Consider the following 24,340-nt stretch of genomic DNA (forward strand, 5'->3'; position numbering starts at 1 on the left):
CTTCTTGTTTTGGGGTTGACAGAGAGAGCAAGTCTCATTTTACGTAATTTGGGGGTTAGTCCCATCTTCGACCTTCTGCTGTTTCTTTCCTCGTATGTGTCATGTGTCTGCTGGCAGACCTTCCTGCCCAGCTTTCCATAATGGCTTTTGTCTGTGTTTCTTTTTCAGGGTGAAGGTTAGACACTGGGTCATCACAGGGTGTCATAGAACTTTGGCCAGATGCCATTCAAAGGGTCTTTTTTCCTGCTCACCTGATAGAAAAAACTTCCTGGTTTTCAGATGAAGTGCCTTCCTGGTGCTAATAATTAGAATGTTTGGGGCTATACTCTCCTTACGAGGAAGGACTCTTTTCAAGTGGGGGTCTTGTCTTTGCTCTTAGAGCAGGAGCTTTTAAAAAGATCGTGGACTGTAGCCTACCAGGTTCCTCCATCCATGGGATTTTCAAGGCAAGAGTACTGGAGTGGGTTGCTGTTTCCTTCTCCAGGGGATCTTCCTAACCCAGGGATTGAACCTGGGTCTCCTGCCTTGTAGGCAGATGCTTTTACTGTCTGAGCCACCAGGGAAGTCACTAAAAAAGATCAACTTTCTTATATTTGTACAGCTCTTTTCTCTGAAGAATGGATAGTGTTTCATGGACTTCTAAGTACTTTAGTGATTCCTGGAGGCCAGATAAGCAGAGGCACTGGTTTGATCTTCTGAGAATGGCAGCACAGATGTGTTATGGATCTGGCAGCTAGGAGTCACAACCAGCCGGTCTGGTCCAGCTTGTGTATGGAGTGAGGGTTTTAAAGGCCTGGAGGATCCCCTGGGAATCTTGTCAGGCTCTGACTATGTGGACAGAGTCAGATGGGGGAACGTGGTTTAGTACAAACCCTCTGGAGGTCTAAGGTCCTCCTCAGACGTGAGGTCCTCCTTATAAAGTGTGGCTTTCTGCCTTTCATTGCAATCAAAGGTTGCTAGTGAAGCTGTTTCTATAGTGACTTACCTTGCCCATTTCTTTTTCATCCCCCATTGGGAGCAAATTTTAACCTTCTCGGGCCTGAAGTGACCCTCAGAATACCCGCCTTTGGATTTAAAGGTTTTGCTTGCCGTGGTATGGAAACCCTTGCTACAGGCCATTTAACTTTCAGAGAGTGTGTATACAAATCAATATATGTGTTCATTAATGCACAGCTGTTTGTATCTGAGTATACAGTATAATTTCCTAATACTGTTTCTGGTGATAAACACTTTTTTTCTCTCCTTAAAGTAATGAGTCCAAGTATTCTTTTAATTGGAGGCAGCATGTGTGGGTCCTCTGTACATTGAACTTTCTGTCTCATCTTCACAGGGTTTAGGCTTTTCCTGTGAGAGTGGATATTTTTTCCTTTGCTCTTCTGGAGAATCTTACAAGTTAAGACAAAAGATAATTACTTGGAGGAGTAAAACTGCAGGTTCCCACGCCACTTAAAATCAATGAGCTGCTGCTGACAAAAGACACCTCGTCTGAGGTCCCGTCATCCGGCGACACCCCCCCCCACCCCAGTTATACTTGAGTTGACTTCCTGGCTGTGTTTGCCATTTGGGTGGACAGCTGCTCTGAAATAGCACAGTGGTTACAGAAAGTGGATTTCTTCAAAAACTCGCCCTTTGTTGCAGATCAAAGTTAATGTTGCTCAATTTTTTATTTTCGAAATCTTGAAAACCTTCCCCTTTCCCAATTATCTGATCACAATGGTCTTTAGCAGAAGCCCGTCGTGTGCTGTGCACTGCAGCCGGTTCAGTTATTATATTTAAGGCACGTGCTTCTCTCCCTTCTGCTGTGATCAGAGGCCCCCTCCCCGCTCCTGGGGAGGCAGTTTTGGTGCTGGTGGGGTTAGAGCTCCCAGGGGGCATTAGAACAAAAGCAGAGCTGTGCCTTCTGTTTCAGAGACATAAGGCCAGTGAGCAATCTGCTCCCCTCACCCCTGGATTTCAGAAAGATGGTGCTGGCTGACCATAGTGCCACTCTTGAGTTCTTGAAGTCTCCGTCCAGTGACTGGCCTTGCCCCGTGGTTCACTTGGAGTGGCGTCATCAGCTGTGCGTGTGCACTGGGGCTCCGCTGCCCGCTGGCCGTTGACTCCATCGTGGTGTGGTCATCCCTGCAAACTAACGCCTGCCCACTGCTCCCTCTGAGATCCTCTCTAGATTAATGTTTTGTCACTGAATCCTCCAAGCAACCCTATGAGATAAATAGTCAGTTAGAAAACTGAGGCTTAGACAGGAAACCAGTCCAAGGTCAGATAGTTAGCAAATGATTTCTCTGGATTTAAACTTAGCATAATTTGGAGCCTGGGGGCTTCTCTTGTGGTTCAGACAGTAAAGAATCTGCCTGCATTGCTCGAGACATAGATTCCATCCCTGGGTTGGGAAGAACCCCTGGAGAAGGGAATGGCTATCCATTCCAGTTGTTTTGCCCGGGGAATTCCATGGACAGAGGAGCCTGGTGGACTTCAGTCCATGGGGTTGCAAAGAGTCAAACACGACTGTGTGACTAACAAAATTTTGGAAGCTGAGCTTTTTGCAGGGTGCGTGGCTGTAGAGGTAAGTTCAGGGGCCATCAGAGCTTCGGGAAACCATGGTGTAGCTAATAACCAGGGGGAAGACGATCCAGTCTCACCGGTTTCAGGCCTCTTGGTCTCAAGACCTGTTTCTACTCTTAACAACCATTGTGGGGCCCGCAGAAGGCTTTTATATTGTGGCTTGTATTTATTGATATTTACCATATTAAAAGGGCTTTCCTGGTGGCTCAGACGGTAAAGCATCTGCCTGCAGTGCCGGAGACCTGGGTTCGATCCCTGGAAGGAAATGGAAACCCACTCCAGTACTCTTGCCTGGGAAATTCCGTGGACAGAGGAGCCTGGTAGTCTACCGTCCATGGTGTCACAAAGAGTCAGACACGACTGAGCAACTTTACTTACTTACTTACCATATTAAAATTAAAACTGAGGTGATTTAGAAATATTTACCTATTTAAAAACAACACATATGCATTCCACGTTGATACAAATAACATTTTCATGTACAGAAAGGGACTGTTTTTCCACACCCGAAAAGTTGTAGGTGAGGGAGGTTGTATTGTTTGACTTTTTTGCTAATCTGTTTAATGTCTGACTTAGTAGATGACAGGTACCTTCTTAAGTCCGCTTCTGCATTCAGTAGTATATAAGAAAATCAGTTTCAGACAAAGCGGTGGTTGGAGGAGGGAGGCGCCTTTGTGACAGTTGTATTCTGTGATTTCACGCAGACCCAACCGAGGGTAGTTTCTTCAAGGTCAGTTGTCATCTGAACCCCTGTTGGTGAACTTTTCGTGCAGGGTTAGGTTAACATCCATTGGTTTGCCCTCCGCCTTGAATGGCTGTCTTAGCCACACACAGTTTTATAATGTCTTATAGCGATCATTTGAGAATGACGGTCCACTGGTTTAGCCACCCCTTCCAGTTGTCGGCACCTTCCGGTACGCTGTATCGAAGAATCTCCTCTGTACTAAACTCATTGGGAAAGTCTTTAAGTTTTGAGAGGCTTTCGGGCTCATGGTGGCAGATACAGGTTTTCCAAAATTGTCATTTTTGCTTGAAGTCATGAATTCTGTCATTGGCTGCAAAAACTGTTAGTTACTTTATCCTTGACAGGCTCACTTTATTTGTTTTTGAGAAAATAGCTGACAAATATCTATATCGGTTGTCCTTTCAAATAAAAATAGCATTCCATGAAAAAACACAGCTAGCTTGCAGGTTAATCTCAGAAGTGCTTTTCCCTAGAAGTAGTCGTCACACTGATGTTAAGGAGAAGTGCCTCTGTGTGTGGTTCCATTGTGTCTCAGAGTGTGTGTATACTCAAGAGTTGAGATTTAATGCTGTGAACAATTTCTATTTATCACTTTCTGAAGTGAACTTTTTTTTTTAAACTGCTGGTAACTGATGAAGAACACAGTATTTATTCATGCACTTCGGTGCCACTGCATTGATCTGTGTCAGATGTTGCCACTTGGTGCTGCTGTTTATATAAAGTTTTTTAGAGATATAATTTACGTATCATAAAATTGAACCACAGTGAACAATTCAGTAGTTTTTAGCATATTCACTGAGTTGTGTGGCCATCACCACAGTCAACTCGAGAACCTTTTCATCGCTTTCACCCTGAAAAATCTGTACCCATTCGGAGTCAGTCCCGTTTCCCTGAAGCCCCCGGCGCCCGGCAGCTGCTGACGCACGTTGTCTGTCCCGGTCATTGCTTTGGCTGCGCTGGGTCTTTGTTGCTGTGCAGGCTTCTGTGCTCAGGGCCGGAGCTCTGCTGCAGTGTGTGCACTTCCCATCGCAGGGGCTTCTCGTGGTGGAGCCCAGGCTGAGGAGATGTGGTTCACAGGCTTAGTTGTTCCTAGGCACATGGGATCATTCCTGAGCAGGGATCAAACCCGTGTCTGCTACCGGCTGATTCTTTACCACTGGACCACCAGGGAAGCCCCACCTTTCTGTCTCTTCGTGTTGGTTTGGTCATCTCATATGCATGGAATCCTGCAATAGGTGGCCCTTCTTTCTCTTCCCATGATGTCTCCAAGATCCGTCCGTGCTGAAGCATGCGTCAGTACCCAGCTCCTTTTTACAGATGGATAACACCTTGTTTCGTTTAGCTAAATACCAGTTGATGAACCTTCAGATTTTTTCTCCAGTGTTTATTATTCATATTTCTGCTCTGACCGTTTGTATGTGGGCATACTTTTCGTTCCTCTTACATTCACATCTGGGAGTGGAGTTGCTGGGTCATATAGTAACTCTGTTTTGAGGAACTTCCAGACCATTTTCCAGAGTGGCTGCAGCAGTTGGCATCCCTACCTGCAGGGAATGAGGGCTCTTAGTCCTCACCAGCGCTGCCTTTACCCATCTTTGTAAGCACAGCCCTCCTAGGGAATGTGAAGTGGTGGTTCATGGTCATTTTGATTTGCATTTCCCTGATGGCTGATCTGTCGTTAACCATCACCATCATTGAAATACCAACACAGTGAAAAAGGGAAATACTTTCAGTATAATTATGAAAATATTTTTGACCTAGGAGATCCCATGAAAGGGTCTCTGGGTCCCCCAAGGGTCAAGCTGTTCATTAAACTGGTAGAAAATGTGGGCTATGGTTTCAGCATTCTCTTTCTTCTTGCTTGGACAGGGCATTGGCACCACCTCTGTTTGCCCATGAAATAGATATTGGGAGGCAGTGGGAGGCAGCTGGGGTCCAGTTGGAGGTTGTGGGAGGTCTGCTCAGGCTTGCTCTTGGGCTGTGTTGAAGCCCGTTCTTCTGCCTTGTCAGGGAAACAGGAAGAGGTCTTGTCCCAATCTGAGTGTACTAACCCGAGACAGGCATTTTCCAGAAGCAGCAGGTAGGTCTTCCCAGACAGTCTCCATTCAGGAGCATGTGGTCGCCAGCCTCTAAGGAAACCGAGGATCCACGCAGTTTGCCCACACGGTAGGGCTGGGAATTGAGCAGCTCATATAGCCTTGTGAAAAGGAACTAACCCCCAGAATAAATTTTTATAGCCAAAATTTTTATAACCAGAGAAGTCAATTCTAGAACTGGTACTTCTGTAATAGTAGACTACTCATCTTTGTGGCAATAACAAAGCTCAGAAAAATATGAAATACTTAAGATTAAAAAGAAAGATGAAACTTCTGTACTGTTTTTCAATAAAGAATGTGCTCACTGCCTAGAAAATTGGTGAACGGTCAAGAATTACCTGGATTCATGTTCCTTGGGTTGCTTTTTAATCACGTTGAAGTATGACTTCTTATGGATGTTGCTTCTGATTTGTCGGGAAAGCAAGTGCAGATTCCGCCAGCGTGGGCATGATGGATGGATTCTGACAACATGTAGTTACTTTCACTTAGAATAAACGCCAGCCATTCAGAGCTCTCCATTTTTCTGAGAGTATCGGACAGAGCCTTGCACAACACAGGTCATATACTGTGTTCTGATGAGTCACATGGGCTTTACCTCTGGATTGAAAGTCTAGTTAGAGTGTGTGGTCGCTGGGGGTGGGGAGATCAGGGTGTACATCCAGTCCAGGTAATGAAAACGTGAATCTTTTAATCATGCCATGTACAGTGTAATAACACATGCACTAAAGAAGCACATTAAATCAGAAAACAATTAGGAAACTTTGAGGATTATCTTACCATCTGAAAATATAGGAAGGACTTTCTAAGCAAGGAAAGTTTAACAAATGGGTTAGCTGATTTTAGCAACATAACAGACGGAAAAAGCAAATAAGAGGAAACTATCTGAAATCTACGAGGCATAAATGTAAAGGATGCTTGTACAAATGGGGGCGACGAAGAAAGCATTCAAGGCCCTGAGAAGGGCATCTCAGAAGACAGACGTTGTCTTGTGGCTCTGCGGGTTGAACTTCCATGTCTAAGCTTCAGAAAAACGTTTCAGCTCAGAGGAGGAGGGGTTTTCTCTTTACAGTTGCCTGGTCCCTGGTGCTTTCTGCTGGAATGTGGTGAGGCAGCCTGGCGCGCGGGTGCTCGATGGGCAGGTGGACACAGTGACCTTTCCAGGCCGCTCTGTCAGGAAGTGCTCCAGGAGCCTTTTTAAATGACAGCTAGGAGGGCCCACTGGATTCCCCAGCTATTCCGCCCGGAGCCCACGGGGCCGGGCAGGCCAAGCACAAGTCTGTCCAGGAGTGGAGTCCCAGCTGTAAGCAGAGGAGAAGACTTGGGGCAGTGTCGCCATGGCATTGCCTTTAGACCTGAGCGTGCTCTCTGGGGTCTCAGCTCCCTGGGGATGGGGGTGCAGCGGGCACGTGGGGAGCTTGCTCTGAGCGCCATCTGGCCGTCAGGGAGGTGGGTGTGGGGCGCAGCGGGACCTTCTGATGGTGTCTTCTGTGAAATGGGCTCGAGGGCAGGACTGGTCCCTTTAGGTTCAGAGGCTGAGTGACTGCTTGACTGCGGTCCCTGGGCTGACAGCAAGCACTTCATGCTCGTAGGTGTTGTGACTCCTGGAGTAGAAAGGAGTCTGGCTCAGGGCTCCTGAGCCCTGCTCCCCCTCTTCTGTGGTCACCGAGGGGTCAGGTGAAGCAGCTGCATCCTGACCCGTGTCCACCAGCCAGATCTGCAGCCTCACACGCCTTAGTTTAAACTCTGGGTCCCCTGTGTCTTCATGTGTGCGGCGGTCACGCTCTTGGAATGTGACCAGTTGGTTTTTTCATTTTAATTCTTCTCTTTTTGTTTAAGGTGTGATGTTGATACTCTAAGGGCTACTATATATTTGTGCATGTGCTTGCTTTTTTGTAGTGATTTTTAAAAAACGGATTTTCCAATTGTTTCAACCAAAGCTCCTCCTTCCTAAGCTGCACTGGTAACTTTTCTTTGGGTCTCTCTGTGATACTCCTCTCCTCTGTGGCCGTTTGGTCTGGAGGTTGGGTCCTGAGAGCCTGTGAGCCGGGACACTTGTCCAGTGTGTCTTCCGTCTCTTTCTTCTCCTGTCTGCAGGGCTTGGGGTACCCAGCAGCAGGCTGCACCCGCTAGTGACTCTGTTCTTCCTCCCTCCTTCCTTTCCAGTTTTCAATGGTTCCAGCAGGTCGTCCCGGGAGAAGGACCCTGTTCAGAAACACAAAAGCAAAGAGGCCACTCCGGCGAAGGAGAAGCACAGCGATGCGCGGGCCGACGCACGGAGGGAGCAGGCGTCCGCGAGCCACCCCCCCACCGCCCCCGCCGCGGGCTCCTCGGCCAAGGGGCTCACCGCTCACCACCACCACCCCGCTCTGCATCGGTCGGCTCAGGACTTACGGAAACAGGTGAGGACCGGCCCTGCCGACAAGGGACCAAGGCCTGGCCCAGACGTGCCAGCCCTCCCGCCCGAGGCCACCTGTCCATTTCACCAAATTCACTGAAGGGGAATGTGAGGAGTAGCCCAAAGCGGTGTGTGTTTCCAGGCCTCGGAAAGCAGGAAGGGATGCTCAGAGGTGAGAGAACTGTGGCCTGGACAGGGGTGCCAGTGCCCGCGCCTCTCCTCGGGTGAAGACAGAGGAGGGGTCATTGTTGGAGTTGTGTCACTCCCCAGAGGGTGCTGCCGGGGCCACCACCCTGGGCCTCGTGTGCTGGGTGTCCTGGAAGGGCAGCGAGGGGATGTCCCCCATTACCCTTGCCTAGCACCGGGGAGGCCGGGAGCCACACGTTGCCTTGGAACAGGTCTGCAGCCGGCCTGGATGTAAACTGTCCCTGGTGGACACATTGGCGGCTGTGGCAGGACTTCTGAGTGGCCTGCAGGTGGTGACGAGATGGGGTGTGGCCGCAGGGGACACTCCCCATCCCTCCCCCCGAGGCCACACACGCTCTGCCCTCCCTGCTCTCACCCCCACCCCCAGCAAATTCCAGGGTGAGATCCAGACCCCCGATCTGGTGGGGGCGCCTGTTCCTGCCCTTGGACAAGATTTCTCAGGACCTGGGAGGGAGACAGTAAGGGTGAGAGGGGCCTGGAGGCGCGGCGAGACGGGCGCCTGGATCCAGTGACATCTCGTTAACTCCTCTGCTGCTGTCACCGCACCAGGAATCATGTCACATATAGTTACGGTTGCCCTTGGTGGCACGGGTGGACCAGAGGTTCTCACCAGGAACATGTCACATACAGTTAGAGTTGCCCTTGGTGGCACGGGTGGACCGGAGATTCCCTGGCAGGCAGCGTTAGTGACTAAAAGATGCTCCTTGTCATGTGAGGGTTGGAATTCCTCCTTCTGCTGACTTGTTCTTTCCCTGTGGTCTTTCTCATTCTTGACAATGTTAGGAACCTTTGTCTCCAAACATGGGGCTGTTCACACGTGGCACGTACAAAGGACTGTGTGTGTACGCGAGTATTACCAGTCTTAACCACGCGCCAGCAAGCATCACTCAGTTGTCAGTTGGGGACGAGGCGAGCATCCTCGTTTAGTTCCCACGTCCTGAGATCGCCACCTACCGCTTTGACATGTTACCTTGAGATTAAGCAAGCGGGCTTTGCATATTGCCCACTGAAGTTCTGCAACACAAACCTCAGTTTTCCTCATGAGAACACTGGAGCGTGGAATTGGCCAGCTGGGTTCCCAGTTTTCAGGATGTAAAGTGCAGGACACACTGTCCATTTGGTGTCCTTGTTCCATTTCCAAGGCCGTTGTCCGGACTGGTCCTTGTGCAGAACTTCCCTCCAGATCTTTGCTTATGAAAAAGAACAATTCTGAAGGGGTCCGAGTGGACAGGGACCCATCTGTGGAGCTGGAACCTCAGGGTGGAATGAATCTCTCTCTCAGTATCTAGCACTTTCAGACTCATGAGGCTATGTTGAGTAACCCCCCATCTCTGTTGGTCCAGACTCATCCTCAACCCCCAGTCCCTGCCCCTGAGTTCAGGGTTTCCCTTTGTCATTGAACAAGAGGGGGTCATGCAGTTGGAGGTGAGAATTGAGGGAGTAGCAGGTACCCCCTGCCTTGGGGTGGCCCCAGCCCCTGCTCCACAGCAGGCTCTCCACCTGGAAGCAGGTGGGAGACCTCGGCAGGCAGACTCCCATCATCTGCGTGACTGCAGGAGCCTGGCTGGTTTGCGGTCCAGGTCTTGTAGGAGGAGCATCTCCTGCCCTCCCTCCCCTGTCAAATCCCCCAAGTGGGATGACCCGGGACTCCCAGTTCTAGCTGGGCTCTGAGCGTGACCTTCGCAGAGACTTAGGCTGTGATAATCAACCTGCCTGGGCCCTATTGTTCATTTCGAGCCAGTGATGCCAGCTCCTCTCCCAGGGACATTGTGGGACATGAAAGGCACTTTGATACCATCAAATTCCATTAGTTAAGTACTCTGGGGGGAGGAAAAAAAGGGTCACTAGAAGCCAATTGTAGATTCCTTTGTAACAGCCTGACGCAAGTGATTAGAATCTGACCTTTCATTTTTTTCAACTGTATAAAAGATGGAGGCCCGGAGAATATGCGGATCTGTAATCTCAGATATGTTTAATTTTTTTCTGTCAGCCTGAAAGAAAAGATCAGGGGTTGTGTGAAGTGCAGGTGATGGGGTGGGGACCCCTGCATGGGGGTGCCTCTGCCTGCCGGCCCCAGTGCCCCAAGAGCTCGCTCTGCTGTCGAGGACGGCCCCGGGGCTCGCGTGTGCTGGGTGGGTGCCTGCCCTCCTGAGAGCCCTGGCCCCCGGGGCTCAGGGCATGAGAACTCGTTGTGCGGGGCTTCGCCAGCCTTCCAGGTCTTATTCTCCCAAAGGTGCCAGGTGTGCCAGGTGACACAGGCGTGTGTAACAACCCTGAACTGCTCCCGGCTGATGATTTGGACGTATGGTAGGTGTTCAGCAAAGCAGCATTTCCTTAGAGTAGTGCTTACATGGTTTGCAGCAAGACCGTAATGAATTTAGGGTGAAGAAACAACGGTTCTTCCACCTGGAGAGGGTTTGGAAATGGTTTCCAGACGTGGTGAGGAGGGTTTGCATCCGGAGGGGTGTGGGCGGGAAGCCAGGATGTGGCTGCTGTGGATGGTGAGGCTGTGCCCGGCGGATTGCCCCTGTTGTCGTCTAGGCGCTGAGACGGGCCGTCACAGGAAGGACAGAACCCGCTCTCGAGGGCAGGGCGGAGGGTCTGCTGAGCTTCGGGGCCTCTAGGAGAGGTGCTCACGGTCACACGTACGATGGTTGTGAAAAGTCTTGACCAAGTAAGATGGCGCGAGGAGGTTGAGCTTTTCAGACCACAGGATGAGGAGTCTTCTTCAATATTCTGGAAAATGAAAAGCATCCAGGGAGAGATGTGAGAGGCTCGCCTTGGCTGGAAGAACACTTAAGGTCTTTGTCTGGGCTTCGTTAGGTCCTGCAGGGAGTCGGGGTTGCTCTTTGTCCCTGGGGATGTGTGACTCAGTTGGGGGCCTTAGGAGGGGGCAGGTGCTGTGGAGACCTCGGGGCCTGACCAGGACGCGTCAGCCTCGTCCCTCTGCTCACTGCCTCCCAGGGGCCCGCCACGCCAGCAGGCCTGCCCTCCGGTCCGTAACTCGGCTGCCTGTCCAGTGGATTCTGTTCCTTTAGGCTCATGTGCTTTTTAAGTTGAATTTTGAGGTCCGGATGCACTTCCCCAGCCAGCAGTGTTTCTCTTGGGCTCCTTTGCTGCGCTCAGAGCCTGGGCAGAGCCACTCGACTCAATGGCTCCCTCTAGTGGGAGATGGGAGCGTGGCAGTAGAATTCTGGTTGAACTGAGGACAGCTGCCTGTCTGTGCACCCAGGGTAACCTGAGCTACCCGTGCCAGGCGGGTAGCGGTGGGCCAGCACCCCACTTCCTGCAGAGCTGGGTGATGCGGTGTCATTCGTCGCCCCTCAAACCAGCCCAGCGGCGGCTCCTCCTGTGGGCCTCTCATCATTCTTTGGAAATTAATGGTCTTTGGGTGTCTACCCTTGTCACTCCCTGGCTTCTCTTGATAAATGAGTGTGACTTCTGTGTGTCACAGAATTATTGTGGTGTCCAGGCTGTAAGACAGTGGTAAAGAGCGACTGACCATTTACCCAGTTCCCACAGTCTGTGGATGTTTATAGAGGCGGGAGATGGGCGCCTCCTGTGCAGAAGAGGCTGGGGCGCCAGAGACGTGAGGGGCATCCAGTGAGGCGCCAAGTGACACAGATGCCCGCTGCTGGCAGCTGCCCCTCTGGGCGTGGGCATCTGAGCCCCATGAGAGTGCTTGTTCTTTTCTTCCTGTGGCATTTCACTCTTTACTTACTTAGCATGGATTTTACAGTCCTGTGGGCAGATCATGTGAAATATATGGAGCAGAGGAAAAGAACAACCATCTTCCTTGGAACGGGTGTGTGTGTGTGTATGTAACCATGTCTTTTCTTGGAACAGGGGCGTGTTTGTGCGCGCACGCGCATGCACCTGTCCCCTTATCAGCACGGCCTTGTGATCATGTTGCTGTTACTGACCTGTGTTGGGTGACTGGCAGATAGCATGGAGGGTGTGGTTTGCATGCCTTTGCTGGGACCCCCGTGCCCGCTCCTCACCGGCAGGCGCGGCTGCTGAGCTGGGCTTGGGGGCGGGGCCCCCTGTGCCCAGACGCTGACTGTGCTCTCTGCTCCTCCTGCGCCTCCAGGTTTCTAAGGTCAGTGGAGTCACCCGAATGTCATCTCTGGGTACAAGTGCAACCAGTGCCAAAAAGATGCGCGAAGTCAGACCTTCACCGTCCAAAACTGTGAAGTACACTGCCACGGTGACGAAGGGGACTGTCACATACACCAAAGCCAAGAGAGAACTGGTCAAGGAAACCAAACCCCATCACCACAAGCCCAGTTCCGCTGTCAACCACACAATCTCAGGGAAAACTGAAAGTAGCAATGCAAAAACCCGCAAACAGGTGCTATCCCTCGGGGGGGCGTCCAAGTCCACCGGGCCCGCCGTCAATGGCCTCAAGGTCAGTGGCAGGTTGAACCCAAAGTCGTGCACTAAGGAGGTGGGGGGGCGGCAGCTGCGGGAGGGGCTCCGGAACTCCAAGCGGAGGCTGGAGGAGGTGCCCCCGGCCGACAAGCCGCAGTCGCCCCCCAAGAAGATGAAGGGGGCTGCGGGCAGCGCCGCCGAGGGCCCCGGCAGGAAGGCAGCCCCGGGCCCTGCCGAGAAGGCGCCGCTCGGGGCCCCTGGGAAGAAGGAGGCGCCCGAGCGGAGCCTGGAGAGGAACCGGCCCAAGCGGGCAGCAGCCGGCAAGGGCCCGCCGGGCAGACAAGCACACGGCAAGCCGGACGGCGGCGCCCCCTGTGAAAATCGTTCTACCTCGCAATCGGAGCCCCTGCCTCGGCTGCACGAGGGGGCGGCCAAGGCCGAGAAGGGGGCCGGCAGGGCCGGGTGGGCGGCCATGGACGAGATCCCCGTGCTGCGGCCGTCGGCCAAGGAGTTCCACGACCCGCTCGTCTACATCGAGTCGGTGCGCCCTCAGGTGGAGAAGTACGGCATGTGCAGGGTGATCCCGCCCCCGGACTGGCGGCCCGAGTGCAAGCTCAACGACGAGATGCGCTTCGTCACGCAGATCCAGCACATCCACAAGCTGGGCCGGCGCTGGGGCCCCAACGTGCAGCGGCTGGCCTGCATCAAGAAGCACCTCAGATCTCAGGGCATCACCATGGACGAGCTCCCGCTCATAGGTAAGGCCCGCGGCGGCCGGCGCCACGCCAGGCTCCGGGTGCGTCTGGCCCAGGGGGAGTCTGAGCCCCGCTTTCTGCAGGTCAGTGTGGTCCTATGCGGGGCCCCCGCCTCCACACACACACTCACACTCACTCACTCACACCGGGCCACACCTGCTGGCCGCCTGGCTGAGTCCATAGTGGCGTCCAGAGGGAGGGGCCGGACCGCTGCACCGCGCCTTCGTCTGCCCGGGCTGCCTTAACCAAGTACTGCAGCTGGGGGCTTGACCTGCAGGGAGTCCGTTCTCTCGGTCTGGAGCTTGCAAGTCTGAGAGCAAGGTGCTGGCAGGGTTCATTTCTCCCGAGGCCTCTCTCCTTCCCTTGTGGACAGCTTTCCTTCTCCCGTGTCCTCATCTGTTCTTCTTCTCCACACATAGATTCCTGGCGTCCCTTCTCTTGTTATAAGTACACCAGTCACATGGGGTCAGGGCCCACCCCGATGGCCTCATTTTACTGTAATCACCGCTTTAAGGACTGTCTCTAAACATGGCCACACTTAGGGCCTCCACACATGACTGTGGGTGGGGGTGCTTCAGCCTTTTGTCTCTCTCTCCCCTCTTCCTTCCTTGCCTCTCAGTTTTCCTGGTGACAACCGGGTCCCGGTGGAGTCTAGCTCCTGGAGCACTGTGGACCCAAGCGCAGGTACAGCTTTGCGCTGAAGCTGCACTCGCCTCAGTAACAGCTTTTGTGAACAGGCCAGCTGGCGTGGTGAGGCCCGGGCCTGGGCTGGGCACACGCACGGCCCTCCTGGAACCCCCGTCTCCCTCTTCCTCGGCGGGTCCTTGCACCTCCAGGATTAAGCCCCTCTATTGGAGTGAGCCCGTGCTGTGGAGTGGTGAACTCACTTCCCTTGCAGCTCGGGACCCTGGACGGGAGCAGCATGGGGCCTGTTTCCAGGTTGGAGCAGCCTTTTGCAGGCAGGGAGCAGAGGGGCCGATGTTGGTCATTTAGGTGTCGGGGTGGGCAGTAAGATAGGTTTCCTTGCACCACGGAGGTTTCGCTATTACTCTCAGCAAATGAGACTCACTTAAATTCAGAGAATGCTTGGTTTGTGGTCCGCTATCACGGATGTGATCGGAGGTGACAGGGGCTTGGGAACAGGCTGAGGTGTCGACATCTCGGGAGTGTGGTGTGGGCTGCATGGGAGACCCGGAACTGCAGTGGGGCAGCGGGTCTTCTGAACAGTCAGGGCATCAGGTGACGTCAAGAGGGCATCGATTTTCCCTTCAGAGTAGGTTTCCTGAACCTCAGTTCCCATGGCGCCAGAAGCCACGGTGAGACTGGGGGTGTGTTCACAGCGTTGCTGTTGGCCCAGGTGTGAAGCCTCCGCGTGGGAGGGGAGCTGGCTGGCCTGCCACCCGCCTTGGGTCTTGCTCTGCGCTCGTCCTCCTCGCGGCGTGAGGGACTTAGTTTGGAAGGAAGTTTGCCACAGTCCACAGTCTGCTCCTTCTCTGGAGGGGCGCTTTGTCCCGGAGCATCCTTGTGGTCCTGAGAGTGGGCTGATGAAACCGGAGAGGAGGAACACGATGCCTTGGTGAGGACTGGTCAGGTTTTCTGAGGCTTACAACAGTGACCTCCTTTCTGGCCAGTCTCTGGTCTGACCCACCTCCCCGTCCCCCTCGGCAGGTCCAGGAGGTGCCCCGACTGAGAGCAAGGCCTGCCGCGCATCTTGGAACCTTGGGCCTTAGGCCCTGACGGCCAAGGTCGGCGCAGGTCTCCTCCTTGCCGTGGCCCCTGCTGGCCTCAGCCAAGCAACCAGCCAGCGCGCCGCCTGGCACAGCAGGTGGGCTCGGGGTGCCGCGCGCCCATCCCTGGCCATGCTGGCCGGCTGGACTCCGTTTGCGCACAGCTGGCTGAGGTGATCCGATGCTGTTCTCAGGAGTCCCGCTGCTCTTCCTTTCCTTTATCTTATACAGAGGTGTCCCCATCTTCTAAAGGTAGAAGCACTCTTAATGTTTACTTTGCTCACCTAGCATTCTGTGGGGTATTTATCTCCTAACGGCTGGTGGATGATTATTCTGGAAGATTTTTCATTTTTATTGGTCCAAGGGTGGTTGCTTTTCCAGTTCCCATTGAGACTGTCACTGGGCGGCAGTCACATGTCTCTGAGTTTTGTGCATCTCATGGCCCATGGTTTGTGCAGTCTATTGAGAGACCAATGAGAACCAGCCCACACACCTTCGGAGATGAGCAGGGCTCTGTGTGAGCAGCGATGGGAGGAGCTGAGGGGCGGACAGACTCCTGCCTGCCCTCAGGGGGGCCTTGCCCGCTGCCTGGACATCTCAGGGGCTGAAGGGAGGTTACTGTGCGTGTTTGCGTGCATGTGTGTGCATGCACGCGTGTGTGTGTGGTGGGGGAGGGTTGGGAGGGGAATTGGAACTGATGGCATGTGCTGGGTGGGTGCGGTTTCCCATCCCACAGCCATTCCAGGTGATGCTGGGCTGCAGAGGTGGCCGAGGGCACGACCCAGGCTCTGCCAACCGGGCAGGGAAGCCCTGCTCCTTGAGCTGTCCCCCCACCCCCTGGGGCGTGAGGGGCCCCTTGCCCGTGCTCCAGCCATGCTGGGTTCTCCCTCTCCAGGGACCGACTCTCCTTCCTTTCAGGCCTCTGCCTAAGTGCCCGCTCCTCGGGGCGCCCTGCCCAGGCCACCCTCCTGTGTCGGTCGGCCCTCGGCCTGTCGTGGTCTGTTTACCGTCCTAGCGCTAAGATGGTCTCAGCCTCGTCTCTATAGACTGGGTGGCCCTGTTTGCCGCTCTGACCCCTGGCCTGGTGGCCTCCCTGGCACGTGGTGGACACTGGTGCCCGTGGACTCTCAGGTGATGGAAGGCGGTCTTGTTGACAGTGCGCTTCACCCACTGTCACTGTCTTTTCTCCCCTCGCCGTCCCAGGAGGCTGTGAGCTCGACCTGGCCTGCTTTTTCCGGCTGATTAACGAGATGGGCGGTATGCAGCAGGTGACGGACCTCAAAAAATGGAACAAACTCGCAGACATGCTGCGCATCCCCAGAACCGCCCAGGACCGGCTGGCCAAGCTCCAGGAGGCTTACTGCCAGTACCTGCTCTCCTATGACTCCCTGTCCCCCGAGGAGCACCGGCGCCTGGAGAAGGAGGTGCTGATGGAGAAGGAGAGCCTGGAGCGGCGCAAGGGGCCCCTGGAGGGCCACACGGAGCAGGACTACCACCGCTTCCACCCGCTGCCCCGCTTCGAGCCCAAGAACGGGCTCATCAATGGCGTGGCCCACAGAAACGGCTTCCGCAGCAAGCTGAAGGAGGTGGGCCCCGCGCAGCTCAAGACGGGCCGGCGGCGACTCTTTGCTCAGGAAAAGGAGGTGGTGAAGGAGGAGGAGGAGGACAAGGGCATCCTCAGCGACTTCCACAAGTGTATATACAAGGTAGGGCCCGCAGGCCTGCCGTGCGGCCTTGCGTGCACGTTGTGGGCCGTGGGGCCCCCGAGACCCCTGACAGCCGGCCCTGATCACGTCCCTTGTAGAGCGCCATCTGCAGTCTGGGTGGAATGAGCGTCTGCACCAGGCTCCTCGGCACCTAGCTCTGGCCTTGGTGTGGTGCTAAGTCGCTTCAGTCCTGCGTGACTTTGTGCAACCCCATAGACTATAGCCTGCCAGGCTCCTCTGTCCATGGGATTCTTCTCCAGGCAGGAATACTGAAATGGGTTGCCTTGCTCTCCTCCAGGGGATCTTCCTGACCCAGGGATCAAACCTGGGGCTCTTACATTTCCTGCATTGGCAGGCAGGTTCTTTACCACTGTGCCACCTGGGAATCAGGCTTCATTAAATGTGTGTTTTTGTACACGCGTGCCCACATGCCAGGGACGCAACCTGGGAGGCACAACTCTTCTTTCCAGAGGCTGGGGCTGGGGCTTCTCGTACCCACAGGGACCAGGTCCCCTGCTGCTCCCAATCACACTCCACGCCGCTCGGCACAGCTCTGCTGGTGCCTGTCTGTCCTGCGGATCTCCTGGGGAGAGGGCAGGGGCGGGTCCTTGCTTCTGCCCACACCGTGTACCCGTCCAGGTATTCCAAGACCCCCTCCTCCAGGGAGCAAGGGGGCATCTCGGTGTCTCCCTGCTTGGCTGCCTGGCTCTGTCCACAGAGGCTGGGCTCCCCTCTCTCTGGCCCTCCAGGGCAATTGGGCCCCAGGCCGGGAAGGGGCACAGTACCTCCAACCTTGATCAGGGGTTGAGTTCCCCAGGCTCCAAGAGGGCAAGGCCCCTGCCGAGGTTTTGGTGGCCATGCCCACCCACGTGGTCCTGGCCGCAGTGCAGAAACGTGATTGGTGCCTGTGCTTCTGCCCTGATTCGGGCCGCTTTCCTCTGAGTCTGCGCTCGGAGGTCCCTCCCGGCCTCCCTCAGCATCCTCGCCTCGGTTGGAGTCTCACCTCCTTTCTGGGGAGAGATGCTTGCTTGCCTGGAGCTTTCCCTGTGACTGGACCCAGGGAGGGTTGGGTTTGTGTAGACGTGGCTGCAGGCTGGTGGCCGTGGAGGCTGTGTGCACCAAGGGCCGGCCGGGAGCTCACGGCTCCGGGTGCTGAGCCCGCTCAGCATCCGGTTGACTGTTGGGTACTGGCTGTCATCGTGTTGAATTACAGGCACCCTGCTTTAGTTGATAGAAAATCAGGCTCTTCCTAGTGGTTCCAACTTTATCTTGTGAGGAATGGCAGGTGAGAAGTTTGGACTTGTGCAGACGTTTCTCTGTTGGTTAGGAGCCTCAGTTACAGAGCTGGTGATGAGATGAGCAGAGTCTGTGAGATGACTGTGCCCATTGTCCCTCCAGAGGCAGCTCTGTTCGTGGGGCTGCTCCAGCATGGCCTCGTTAGGGGCCCTGCCCCTCTGCCTCTGGCTCATCACCGTTGGTGCCATGTCTCAGCTCCGTTTTGCGTGAGGCCACATTCCCCAGGCAGCCTGAAAGCGCCTCGAGGGCAGAGACACTGTGTGTTTTGAGCACCGCTCCATCTACAGCCCCTCAAACTAGGCCTGGTACACAGTAGGTGCTCAAGAAGTACTCCGCAGTCAAGGGGCGAGCGTGCCTGGTCAGGGAGGAGTGGGGGGCTTGCCTGTGGGATGCACCACCATTCATCCCGGTGAGCGTGTCGTTGGGAATGTTCCGGGGCAGGGTGGCAGAGGTGGGCAGGTTAGGTAATCTGAAGACCCTGCTGGCCCCCCCCAGGAGGGGTGGGGGACAGGGGCTCCCCGGGTGGGAGGAGGACTGGATCCCTCTGGCCCCTACAGATCCTCGAGGCCAGGCTGCTCGTCTGCCCGGTTCTCAGGGGAGGACCCTCAGGGTGGGCGTCCAGAGCTGCCCAGGTTTCTCTCCCAGTGTCTCCGGTCCCGAGGCCCAGCCAGTGTCTGTCTTGATTTTGCTGGCTTGTCCCCCGACCACAGCCTTTGTCCTCCTGTCTCCACGCTGTCCCCATTGCTCCAGGGACGTGGCTCTTCACTGGGCGCCTGGGGCAGCTCGTCCTGCCGGGTTGCAGGGGTCAGGGGTGCGCCACCTCCTTTGTCCACACGGAGGGTCCTTCTCAGGGAATGTGGTCCCAGCTTCTCTGTTCCTGTCAGCTAGGGACATGGCCCCTGGTCACAGGGACACGCCGCTCAGGGGCTCCTGACGGGGTGACCCTGCTTTGGGGTCCCGATACTGTTTTGTTTCTCGAGCTTGACTCTTGCTTTTGTTTCCTTTCCAGGGAAGGTCTGTTTCTTTAACGACTTTTTATCGAACAGCAAGAAATATCATGAACATGTGCTTCAGCAAGGAGCCCGCACCAGCTGAAATCGAGGTGTGTGAGCCCGACCGCCCTCTCTCTGCCCGGAGCCAGAGTGGAGCCCCTGGGCCTCCGCCCCCTGGAGGCAGGCGGAGGGTCCCAAGTCCATCCTCTGGGTCCTGGGCGCTTCCAGAAGTTTCAACTCAGGTTGACCCAAACTTGTTCCGGGCCAGAAAGGAGGCAGGGGAGCGAGCATGTCTCCGGGTCCTCCCTGACCGCCCTGCAGGCCCCCTGCCCCGCTGGCCTCCTCTCACCCCTTCTCACCCCGTCCTCCGGGTGCCTGTTAGGCAAGAGAATGTTTGGAGTCCCTGGAAACCACGGTTGTGCTTTTTTCTCTCTCCTGTTTTTCATTTAATGGGATTGGCAGGCTGCCATTTTTGTGCTTCTGCCAACCCTGTGCCGAGGTGTGTGAGGCTGGGCAGGCGAGCGGGGCTGTGCCCCGGCCAGTCGCCAGAGGGGGCTCTGGGGAGGAGGGCAGACCCCGAGTCTGCCCCCGGGGCTCCCAGGTGCTGACGTAGGTGGGCCTGTCCAAGGGCGAACACCGACTCCTCTCCAGGTTCAGGGCGTGCTGGATGAGCAGGAAGTGGTGTGGGCTGCCTTGGCTTTTCGCTGACAGCAGGTTTTAGACCCCTTCTCTTCACGGTTGTAGGCTCCTCTTCTTGGCATAACCATGCTAACGGCAGCGGCCCCCGGCTCTGATGTGACCAGGTGTCCTGGGAGTGGGGCTCGGGGACTGTCTGTCAATAGGGCGCCCGGCCCGCCCCCTGTGTCCATGCCACGTGCTGCCCCGCCTCTGACGGCGGCCGTTGGAAGTCCACGAGGCCCCGGCCTGGTGCTCGGGCTGGGTTCAGTGCTTGAAGAATTCAGTCAGCATTTGCTTTTGGCATTGTTGTCATTCCGTCTAGATCCCAGTTTTGCGCTCTGGGCTGTATGTGTGCAGACCGCACGGTGGCCTGACACTCAGCCCTGGCTTTGGCCCTGCCAGAGCCACGTCCCATCACCACAGCGCCGACGGGTCCTGACTCGGGGACACGTATGGTCGTCACAGTGGCTTCTGCTGGGCTCGTGCTAGTTCTGGGAGAAGTGTCAGAGGAGAGGAGCATGAGTGCTGGGGGTGCACATCTGAGCTAGAGAAAGAGGCCTTTGCTTTACAACATAGGTCCTTGTCGGAGTCCCCGAAGGTGAAAGATTGTTACTGTCCACCGTCTCCTGCTGGGAGATTAATTCTGAGGGTCCTGGATTTTTTGTTTCTTAATTGGCGGATACTCGCTTTACAGTGTTGTGTGGGCTCCTGCCGTGCATGAGCACGAATCGCCATAGGTACCTGTACGTCCCCACCCCCTTGGACCTTCCTCCCTGAGTGTCTTGGTTTTGCTTTAATATTAATAGTTGTAGATTTGCTAAAATTGGAACCTTTAGTCTGTCTGGCTAATTTCTGGACCCTACGGAGGGGCTGAAGTCTCTGTTTGGCCGGTGGTCCCCAGCAGAAGGGGCTTCTGGATCCTACGAAGGGGCTGAAGTCTCTGTTTGGCCAGTGGTCCCCAGCAGAAGGGGCTTCTGGATCCTACGAAGGGGCTGGAGCCTCTGCTTGGCCAGTGGTCCCCAGCGGAAGGGGCCCCCGTGTAGTGCACGGTCCCCTTCCGCCCCCTCTGTCTTTCTTCACTCAGCACACGTTGCTGTGAATCCCGGCAGACAGCCGACCTGACTGGCCTGGACCCGTCTCTGGCCCTTGGGGACCCGGAGCGTTTAATGCTGTCCAGTTTGTTCTTGAGGTGGGGCCTCTGGCTGCCCCCAGGCTGGCCCCTCGCTGTAGCGGCCGCACACGCAGCGGGGTGGGGCTGACCCCGGGTGCTCCCTGGAGAGGCTCCAGGAAGCGGGCCTGGCCGCGGCGGGGAGGGCAGTCCTGAGCTTTGCACTGATGGCTGAAGACGGAACCCTCTCACCTGTTAGCAGAGCCCGTCCCGACCCGCGTTTGCCCTGCAGTTGTTCAGGTCGTGCCCACCCTTCCCCCGTCTGTTCCATTGGCTGGGGTCACAGCCTGGGGAGCAGGGTGGTCACTTCCCTTGTTGGGTGCTGAGTAGCGTGTCTGCCCAGACGCCCGTCTCGGGGCACTGTGCCCACAGCTGCAGTGGGTGGGGGGCATCCCCCCTTCCTTCCCGAGTCGCTCTCCCTCCCCTTCACAGAAGTGATCCTTAATTGTGATGCACGTGTGACCTTCACCACCTGAGCCATTCTTAGGTCCAGTTCAGTGGCACCAGTATCCTTTGCACGTTGTTGTGTGACCCGCCCCACCACCCATTTGCAGAACTTGTCCAGCCTCCCAGACTGGAGGTCAGCTCCTGTGAATCACGAGTCCACGCAGCCCCTCCGTTCTCTTTTTCTGTCTGACTTTGTCCCGAGTGCCTTACGGGATGGAATCAGTACTTGTCCTCTGAGACTGGCTTCTCCACTTAGCGTCATGTCCGTAGGATTCGTGTGTTGTCATGTGTCAGAATTTCCCTCTCTGAGGCCAAGTCGTATTCTGCAGACACTGTACCTTGTGTTTATCCATCTGTCGGTCATGGACCTGGCCCCGTGACCCTGGGCGTGCGGTTACTGCCTGCAGCCCCGGCCGCCTGGCCCGGTGCCTGGCCTCCTGGGAGGCCACGGCCCCGAGGTCGCAGGCCGAGGCGGGGCTCTGCCGCCCCGGGCAGCACGATGTGACGGCCGCTCTCCCTGCAGCAAGAGTACTGGAGGCTCGTGGAGGAGAAGGACTGCCACGTGGCCGTGCACTGCGGCAAGGTGGACACCAACACCCACGGCAGCGGCTTCCCGGTGGGAAAGTCGGAGCCGTTTTCAAGGTAGCGCTGGCTGCTCCTACCTGGGTCCTGGGGGCCGGACAGCGTCTCCCCGCGCCCGTCCGTGACCCCCGTGCTTTCCCCTGCAGACATGGATGGAACCTCACCGTCCTCCCCAATAACACAGGCTCCATCCTGCGTCACCTCGGTGCTGTGCCTGGTAAGCCGGCTGTGGGTTGGAGGGCTGGGGACCATGGTGCACAGGGTGTGAGAGAACTCAGGGATTGTTTGAGAAGGGAGAGGAGTCGGGTGTAGTTGGAGTCGATAAAAATGTACAAAGGTAAACCAAATCTCTGATCTGGAAGCTGGGGAGACGCTTCGTGTGGTCCGATTTCCACCTGGGAACTTTCAGAGCTGACCTCTGACTCTCTGGGGCTTCTGCCTCACCGGTAGGAGCGAAACTGAGCGTCCTGGGTGTTGGCGCACAGAGGGCCGTCCCCTGGCGGAGGGGCTGCTCCAGACACGGGTCCCCTTCCTGTGTCCCGACAGCGCGCGTGCGGGCGGCGCCTGTGTCCTTAGCCTCGAGGCCCCATGGGCCACCATTGTGGGTGTGTTCGTCTTCAGTCACTAGTTAAGGTGTTTTCTCGCTATAGTTTTGTAATGGTGTCTGTGGTCTTGGTTCCTGTATAAGAAGCAGGAAGGAGCAAGTGCCTTCTCACTGAGTCTCGCCTGGTTCTGATCGCACTTCCTCCTTTTTCTCGTTGGGGAGGCGGTGCGATGTCTATGGCTGCCACCCTGACACACGGCTCTCCGTCCCTCCCTGTCTCCTTCGTTCCAGGAGTGACAATTCCCTGGCTGAATATCGGCATGGTCTTTTCTACCTCATGCTGGTCTCGAGACCAAAACCACCTCCCTTACATTGACTACTTACACACGGGTGCTGACTGCATTTGGTGAGTATGCCGGCCCGGGCCGCCGCCTCTAACTCACTGGTGGCGGACAGGCTTGTGTGAATTTGTCCTGTGCTCCCTGTCAGTCTGAGGAGCGCAGTTGGAAGTCAAGCTGGTGGAGAATGTTTTCGTTTGCTCCGGTGATGAGCACGGTCAAGCGTCTATTCCTGGCCATTGTCCGTTCCAGTTGCGGGCTAACACGGGGCTGTCCCCCTCTGAAGTTCCCCCTCGGGGTTGTTGACGGCCAGGAGTGTCATACTAGCGTCAGAAACGAGGAGCGGTGGAGCAGGAAGCTGGCCAGGCGTGGTGGCTGCATGGCCTCACGGAGCGGGCGTTTTCAGCGTCTCCCGGCCCACCCTCTGCACAGAGAGTGGTCTCCCAGAGGTGGAGTTCTGCCGCTGGGGATTAGGAGTTGGTCTGGTTCCCCTGCGTGATCCTTCACTGTCAGGCTCCCCAGTCCCGCTCCGAACTGGCTCTTCAGTGCCTTTGTTGACAGCGGCAGATGGGAAATCACTGCAAATAATCAGATGTCTTGTCGTCTGACGGGCTACCGGCATCGCATCCATCCCACACTTCCTCAGTTTATTGTCCTAATGGGGTGATTAGCTCCTCTATTAAAGTTCTAGAGCCGACGTTCTCACTCCAAGGAGCCGGTGTCGGCAGCAGTCTCATCACGGCTCCCCCTGCCTTTGGGCCGCCTCGGGGCAACGGGCCCTCTGCTTGGTCTCCCGTGGTGGGGCCAGGGTCTCAGGCAGCCTGGAGGGTCGGCTGCATGGACTCGGGTGGTGTGAGCCCCCTGCCCTGTTCCCCATGAGAACCAGACCCTGGTCCTTCATCGGAAAGTGGGGCCACGTGGCCTCAGCCCTGCAGGGAGACAGGGAGAGAGGCCACAGCCCACGTGCTGAGTGACTGCTGAGTGAGAGGCAGGGGAACGCAAGGCTCTGGGCTGCTGGGATACTGGCCCCTGGAACCTCTCTGCTGCAGGGAGAGATTGCCGGAAAGGATCAGAGGACTTCACGGTGTGATTTTTCTTAAAATGTGTGAGTGAGGTTAGAAACTCTGGACTTAAGTCACAAATCATCAATAGAATATGTTGGTGTTGAGACAGAAAGCCTCTCTTGACTAGGTTCTCAGCAGCTAGTAGTGAGGACCCCCACCCTGTGGACCGCTCATCATGGTGCCCTTCCAGCCCGGCCTAGGAGAGGTGGGGACAGGCAGCCTGAAGCCCCGCACGTAGCTGCAGGGAGGGCAGGGGGCGGTCAGGTGTCCACTCTAGCCCATGGACGGCAGGGCTGGGAGTCCCAGAGCAGGGGGCCAGAAGGAGCCTGCCTGTGTGCAGACCACTGCCGCCAGTGTCTCGAGAGCTGTAGGCGACAGGTGTGTCCCGCAGGGTCCTCGTGGGACCCGAGTGGTCACTCCCTTTCTCCTGCTTCGTGGCTCGCACTGAGGGTCCTGGTTCTTCGGGCTGAGTTCAGTCTGCATCTTCTCCCACCGCCTTCCCTGGGCTCCTCAGCCCCAGTCAGCGGGGGGCCGTGTTGTCCGAGCCCCACCCTGCGTGGCCACTCCCTCTGCCCTGCACAGACCCTTGGTGTGGATTCCACGCTGAGCCCTGGTCCCGCCCCATCCTCCTCCTGCTGGAGAGAAGGGTCAGGTGCCAGCCCAGAGA

The 24,340-nt window shown here is 55.9% G+C and overlaps 1 protein-coding gene across 7 annotated transcripts in view; it reads left to right on the forward strand.

Moving 5' to 3' along the window:
• Window positions 1-24,340, forward strand: part of JARID2 (jumonji and AT-rich interaction domain containing 2) — a 233,248-nt gene that overhangs the window by 199,216 nt on the left and 9,692 nt on the right. For all 7 annotated transcript variants that reach the window (XM_025265943.3, XM_025265949.3, XM_044927368.2 and 4 more), the window contains 7 exons: window positions 7,567-7,802; window positions 12,096-13,134; window positions 16,062-16,564; window positions 18,870-18,962; window positions 21,669-21,787; window positions 21,874-21,944; window positions 22,563-22,677. In XM_025265943.3, coding sequence (XP_025121728.2) covers window positions 7,567-7,802; window positions 12,096-13,134; window positions 16,062-16,564; window positions 18,870-18,962; window positions 21,669-21,787; window positions 21,874-21,944; window positions 22,563-22,677 — 2,176 coding nt within the window. The remainder of the gene's footprint in view (window positions 1-7,566; window positions 7,803-12,095; window positions 13,135-16,061; window positions 16,565-18,869; window positions 18,963-21,668; window positions 21,788-21,873; window positions 21,945-22,562; window positions 22,678-24,340) is intronic.

Source organism: Bubalus bubalis, chromosome 2, assembly GCF_019923935.1.
Source record: "Bubalus bubalis isolate 160015118507 breed Murrah chromosome 2, NDDB_SH_1, whole genome shotgun sequence".
NCBI lineage: Eukaryota > Metazoa > Chordata > Mammalia > Artiodactyla > Bovidae > Bubalus > Bubalus bubalis.